This window comes from Ipomoea triloba, chromosome 8, assembly GCF_003576645.1.
Source record: "Ipomoea triloba cultivar NCNSP0323 chromosome 8, ASM357664v1".
Lineage (NCBI taxonomy): Eukaryota > Viridiplantae > Streptophyta > Magnoliopsida > Solanales > Convolvulaceae > Ipomoea > Ipomoea triloba.
In genome coordinates, this window is record NC_044923.1 from 7,373,350 (window position 1) to 7,380,466 (window position 7,117).

The following is a 7,117-nucleotide window of genomic DNA, read 5'->3' on the forward strand; positions in this document are numbered from 1 at the left end:
TTTCTAGATACAGAAATCATAGCTTTGCATCCCATGCATGTTTCATCAGGTGGAGGTTTTTTCCTATTGTCCCGCTGTAAATATTTTTTGGCACAGTAACCTTCCTTTGAACAAACAAACTCTTGTCCAATAACCATTTGATTCTTTCTAGACTTTAGTATGCGGCTTTTGCGAATTCCAAATCCTTCATGTTTTGCATAATTAGTATAGCACATTAAAGCATCATCTAGTTATTGAAACTCCATTCCAATGCATAACTCTATTGTCTCATTATTCACATCACTCTTCACATTTTCACTGGCATCTTGTTCAATCTTACCTATATTAAATTCACCATTATTCACCAATTCATCATGATTGCTTTCACTCAATTGTGTAGGAATTTCAAAACCATGATCTTCTTCAATTTCAACTATATTATGATCTTTATCATGGAAAGTAGCCATTATTAATCTGTAAAGAAATATATAATTAAAGGGATTAGAACACAAGTAAAGCCATGAATATGGACATATATCAAGGTGTTAAAAGACTATTGTCACCAAGTACCAAAATAGTAAAAGGAACAAAAAAAAAATTAGATGAAAAAAATTAGTGATTACAATGTTCATCATTCTTAACCACTAACAAAATTATACATATTATACTATTAAAATTTAAGACCCAAAAACCTATAAATCAAGTTACAAACTCAACCTTTTCACTTTATATTAAAAAGTATAGTATTTTAAAGTTTACATACAAATTAAAAAAATAAAGAATTATAACTTTACAACAGAATTTGAATAATAAAAAATAAATATAAAACATAACTTACCGAAGAGAACTCTTTAGTAATGGAGTACTGATAAATATTCTTACAGAGAAAGAAGATTGACAGATTGAGTTCTTATAACAGAGAAAATTTGATGAATATATATTCTTACAAGATGTTGCAATAGTGACTAAGGTTGTAATTAAATTTAGGAGTTTATGGGTTTAAATAGATTTAGGACTTTAGATAGATATAGGAAATTATATGACTTTTGTTAATCAAAATTAAAGAATTCTTAATTAGATGTATGTAGTACAATGTTTTTTTTTTTTTTTTTGGAAACCAGTACATTTTTTTGTTAAACCAGTACAATAATGTTCTTTGATAGTGTTGCATCATCACACTATGCAATATAATTTCCAATAGTAAATTAGAAAGTCTAGATATAGCTAGTCTAATGTTTAAGAAAAATTACGTGCGTTGCTTTATATATATATATATATATATATATATATATATATATATAATAAAAATGTTTAGGAAATTAGATAGATAATAGTTAAGTACTTAATATGTTTAGGAAAGTGATATATTTTGTTAATAAGAAATAAAAAGTTTCCTAATAAAATAAAATCTTAAGTATTTTGCAAATAAGGACCTAGTCAATATTGATATTATTTTAAGATGATGTGGCACCTTTACATTCACCGCCGGTGTATAGCATCTATACACCGGCGGTGCATCAAATATTAATCCTTTTTAATAACCTCTATCTCGTGTTGAATCCAGATTAATTTCACGCGAGGATATTGAATTTCATATTAAAAAAAAAAAGTCAACTCAAGCTTTTCTAATCTCATTAAATGAGAGATAGTCAACCACAGAGCAAATGAGATGATACATATTTTTTAGTTAAATTAAACAAGTGAATTATTAGGATGTTTTGACTTTTGATACCAAATTTTAAAGAAAATTTCCCCACGAATATGAAGAGCTAGCTGGTTGGTAACTGAGTTGCCTATAAAGATGAAGCACACAATATGAATAATAGTCAACCAGAGACCTAAAGAAGTCACAGTATCATAACAGGTATGCTCAAACTCAAATCTTTTGTTACCATTCTACTAATCTCCTTGATTTTACATTTACTAGCAACAATATCCTTGATTCTGTGTTTCTCAATTTGGGGATCTCAATGAAATCTTTAATGCTGATAATTAGAGGTTATATATGGGATTGTGATGTGAAGTCCCATCATGTTTTTTGGGTCCTACAGATTTCCAACTTTTCATCTGTTCAAGAATCAGTTATTATACTTGAAACAGGGATTTTGACTAAATAATTTCCTTTTCTATATTGTGAATTTTCATTCTCTTTGGGTTTTGGCCTTTTGGGTAAATTTGGGCAGTTTTAGATCTGCATATCTGGCCTTTTGGAGATGATTAAATCTAGACTGGAAAGACTTTAAAATGGTTCTGGAAAGTCAATGCAGCAAAAAACCTGCAGTGACAACCAGACAAGAATAGAAAGACTAAATTGAGGATACTGCAGTAAACTATGTTGTCTGTTCTGAGGTTAAAAACAAACATATGTTTTACTGTGGCAGGTGAACGTGTGAAACATTTTTAGATCTTGAGCCATCCACTGCATTATGCGTACTATCAGGCGCCTCTTATGTTTGCAGCCGAGGCATCTATCGAGTATTGATGATAATGCCACTCTTGCTTCTGAGACTGCTTGTAAGATAATGTCTCTTTACAATAATGATTCATAAGAAAAGTCTTAGGATCAAGCGTTTACCACTCACGCTAAAAGCTATAGCTAGTAGCGAAGGCGCAACTTTATTTCCTTATACTGCCACACATTTTCGAAAAGCTAGGTGCTGGACTTGGCCTTTTAAGCCCTTTACCGGCCTCTGCCCAACAAAAAGAAAGCGAATAACATACTGAAACAGCAAGTACTTTTTGTTTTGACAGTTACTGTGAATGAAGTGGAGGCTTTGCGTATCCTATATGAGCAGCTAAGCCGTTCCATAACTGATGACGGTCTTATTCACAAGGTATTCATTTCACATTTTGCACGGTGAAGTTCAAAGACCACAGTGTTTACCTGGATTATTGATTTCTAGTACAGGAAGAGTTTCTGCTCGGGCTTTTCAAATGCAGCAGCAAGCAGAATTTTTTTGCAGATAGGGTGAGAACATTGTGGCATTTTGATTTCATCAATTAACACATTCCTTAACTCTTCTGCACAGTATACGTAGTTTCAACTAACTGTGCCCTCTAACCTTGCCATATCATTATTGCAGTTGTTTAAGTTGTTTGATCAGAAGGATAACGGGGTTATTGAATTCGGAGAGTTTGTTCGGTCATTAAGTGTATTCCATCCTCAGACACCAGAAGCTGACAAAATTGCATGTAAGACACATCTTTGGAAGTATAATTTAGCATTGCTAATATGTACAGATATTTAGAGATGGCAGTTTTTGCTAAAGACTTGTCATCTTGCAGTTGCGTTTAGATTGTATGACCTAAAGCATACTGGTTATATTGAGCGTGATGAGGTACAGAATCATATACCGGTGCTCATTATTCTAGCTTGTTTTGCTTGGAAATTTTCTTTTAATAGATTGTTCTTTTTGGTTTATTTTGTGTTTAATCATGTAGTTGAAGGAAATGGTATTGGCTAGTCTGACTGAATATGATTTTATGCCTACAGAGGATATAATTGAAGCAATTGTGGATAAGGTTAAGAACTAAACTCCTTTTCATCTGCAATATTGTCTGTTCTTGATAGCTAACTGATGTAATGTCTTAGAGAACAGACAATCTTAGAGGCGGATATAAACGGAGATGGGAAAATTGATCCCGAAGAGTGGAAGGAGTGTGTTGCAAGAAATCCTTCTCTCATAAAGAACATGACACTGCCAACTCTAAAGTGAGAACAATACACTTTCTGTCAAAAAATGTCTTCATATCTCTGTGTTCTTAAGCAGTTACAGTTTTTGTCTTTTCGGACTAAACACTTAAGTCTTTTACATATATTCCAGGGAAATAACTCTCGCATTTCCAAGCTTTGTGATGAGCACTCGCGTTCAAGACTGGGAACTAGTTTTTTGACACAGAAATTTGTCATTCGGAGGAAGAATGTTAAAGAGACTGATTTTAACCATATAGAGGAGTTCAAGTTTTGAACCATGTATGGATATGACCAAGTACTTTACATTATATGAAAGCCTATGGGGTACATCTAATATCTGTACACTTTTCTCCAAAAATTTTACTGTTTCTGCATTGAAACTAAAGAAAAAGGGCAAAAGATATTTGCAGATCTCAAGGGAAAAATACCCCATCTGGTACTCTGAGCTTATATCATATCCAGCAAGTTCATGGGATAGCATATAGTTGAATGCAGGCCAGACCAGATGTTATCAGCCAGAATTGCGTTTACTGCATCGGTTGGATGAAATTGATCCCACCATATATGGTTAGACGCGTTGCTGCAAGCCATCTCAGGAGACGCACATGCAATCCAAGCTCTATGCCTCCCAAAACCGCAGCAAGCCTCTTCAGTAACACTGAAACCTAAAATAAAATGAAAACAGCCAACACAGAAACCAGAAAATCACTGATCCTAATCTGTATCAGATGATCAATTTTTACTATGCCAAAGATTGAATTGCTCACCATAGCGATGAAGATTCTCTATAATTTCCATGGAACTCTGAAATGCGTCGCAGAAGATGATTTTCGCATCAGGAAGCTCTTGACCGAGTTCATCAATAGTGTACCTCAGTGCTAAGTTAAACTCCACTATCATATCGTTCATTATTTCCACGCAATGTCCAGGCTTGTTACGATACCGCCAGATGTAATAGGGAGCACAACCCATTGGCCCCAATCCCATTACAACCACTTTTCTTACATCAGCATCATACAGGTTCTGTTCAATCAACATATCAGGAATGTTCTCTAAAACAAAAAAAAATACAATAATAATGGTGATAGAACAATCTGTTTACCACAATCTCCTGCTTTAAACCCTGAATCAAGAGCTGGTTGAAACTCCAAGGAAGATAAAGAGACTGAGGATCGGATGCATTATGATGATAGTAACGAATGTAGTCCTTGGTTCCAATAGAAATGTAGAATATTGAGTTTGAGATCAGACGAGCTCCTGCTTCCTCACCCATGCTTAGCTTAATCTGCTGAAAAGTCTCGGTTGCACGCTGAATCTGCTGTGTGAGTGAGCTATACTGCAAACAAGTTAGAAGAAATTGAGGGAGGGAGGGATATGATCAAGAACAGCCACAAGACAGATATGATCAAACCTAATAAGACTTTATGTTATATGTAAAACATAACTTGCAATTTAGAGCAATCTTGAAATAATGGAGGGAAGGAAATGTACCAATTCAGAGCCACTGGATAAAATGATGCTAGCTTCAGCAGAAGCATAATTCACTCCCTGGATCAGATCATCAGCGGAATCGGGTTTCCCATGATAACCCGGCACAAATGGCAACCCTAGATTCAATGCTAATCCAAAATTGAAACATCTTGAAATTAAAACTATGAAAATCGCAACTAAGAATGTAATCCATAACACAATTACATATGAAACAAACAAGAAATCAAGAACTCAATCTTATAATTCCTCTAATTTCTCAGTGCGAAAACATAAAACAGAAATTTTCACAGTGAATTTTCATTTGTGCTCTAAGAATCCGAACACAAAACTAAAGCAACTAGAGAAGTAATTACCAAGATAATCAACAGGGATTCTTCCATTGCAGAAGCGGCCAGTAGGTTGGCGAGTGTCGAAATCCCGTCCGTAAGGAAGCCTATCGGCCCGAGAGAACTTGCCGAGAAAAGTGTGGTTTCCACAGTCGACGGAGGAGTCTCCGATCACGAACAAAGCCGGAGCCAGCGGCGGAGAAGAAGGAGGAGAGTTGGGAGACAGAGCATGGGCATTGTTGATGAAACCTTGAGCGTATCCGAGAGGCAAAATAATCAGCAAAGTGGCGATGAAGGCCATGGCTGTGCCTGTGGCTTCTGAGAGAGGCAGACACAGTTGGCGGGAATCGTAACGAATTAACGAATTGTGAAGGTGAGAATTAAATTCCACTTTTCACAAAATAAATATGGGCAACTATAATACATTTCTGTGAAGTTGATGATTAGTGGGTTAAATGCCTTGACCACAAAATTTGAAATATCTCATCTAGACCTCTATATCCCAACCCAACAAGATTTGTATTATATAAATCAATTATTCAATGACTCATTAAGTAAGAAGACTACGTGTCCACAAGACAATAGTTATACCATGGACTCGGGTCTACCTTGCAAAGTAGACCCGTCACAATTTACATACTAAATATTTACGATTCAAATTGTGAACATTCAGAATGCAAATTGTGAACATTCATTATATAAATTATGAATATTCATTATGTAAATGGTGTATTTTGAACTTAGATTCACCTTGCAACGTTGACTCAGATCCACAGAATAATTTGTCGGAAGCTAACCACTCTCACACTAACATTATAAATATTTTTTTTTCCTTTAAATTTTTAAGGTGACACTTCAATATATCCCATCCATACAAGTTTCAAAAAACAAAAATGAAATTTTTATTACAACTAAGCATACACCATATGACCATAATGTGTGTGTGTGTTTTTTTTTTTGAAAGCACCATAATGTGTATTTATTCATTCATTAAATATAGGTTTGATGGCATCTTTTGGTATAATTTTGAAACTTGGGTGTTATAGAATATGAAGAGGCGTGATTATGTAGCATGTAGAAATGATAACGGCTATGTATCATATATTCATATGTTAAGTTCTCTGAACCCAAAACCAAATACAAATTCTAAACCAAGTTTGAAATCGAATTGAAGAGGTAATCTTGTAATTACAAAGTCAACCGTCTAACCAACTTGATTAAAGTTGTCCTTGTATATGAACAGTTTGATGTGTGGTAAGCGATATTGTACAAGGGAATGAATAATGACATGTAAAAAGTACGATAAATATGATTAAATGTATCATTATTTAGAACATAATATTTCAACTCATTGTAGTCCAGGAAAAATCTCATAGTTTAAGTCATTACTATAGGTTCATTAAGTCACTACTACATGTTTATTATATAAGGGTTTAGGAACCCCAATGGCAACTTGAGTCGACAAAGCTTAGAGCATCTGCATCAATTGAGAATAGAGAAATAATGGCAGAGAATAAACTTGTTAATATCTTCAAAACCGATGTAGGAGATAGTTTATAAAGGATGGGTTCACTCTGCAAAACACAAAATATTGTCAGAAAAAAAAAAAAAAAAAAAAAAAAAAAAA

At 34.2% G+C, this 7,117-nt stretch overlaps 2 protein-coding genes across 2 annotated transcripts; one reads left to right on the forward strand and one right to left on the reverse strand.

Annotated features, from left to right (window-relative positions):
- Positions 1-1,829: 1,829 nt before the first annotated feature.
- On the forward strand, positions 1,830-4,039 carry LOC116027857 (calcineurin B-like protein 7). Its single transcript, XM_031269621.1, has 9 exons — positions 1,830-1,843; positions 2,361-2,493; positions 2,731-2,813; positions 2,888-2,947; positions 3,063-3,171; positions 3,265-3,317; positions 3,421-3,501; positions 3,579-3,691; positions 3,804-4,039. The coding sequence occupies exons 2-9, from the start codon at positions 2,406-2,408 to the stop codon at positions 3,871-3,873; spliced, it is 657 nt and encodes a 218-aa protein (XP_031125481.1). The 5' UTR covers positions 1,830-1,843; positions 2,361-2,405; the 3' UTR covers positions 3,874-4,039.
- Positions 3,962-5,791, reverse strand: LOC116026888 (GDSL esterase/lipase At5g08460-like). Its single transcript, XM_031268314.1, has 5 exons — positions 5,518-5,791; positions 5,165-5,292; positions 4,776-5,009; positions 4,441-4,696; positions 3,962-4,338 (listed from the first exon to the last, which is right to left on the reverse strand). The coding sequence occupies exons 1-5, from the start codon at positions 5,789-5,791 to the stop codon at positions 4,121-4,123; spliced, it is 1,110 nt and encodes a 369-aa protein (XP_031124174.1). The 3' UTR covers positions 3,962-4,120.
- Positions 5,792-7,117: the final 1,326 nt, after the last annotated feature.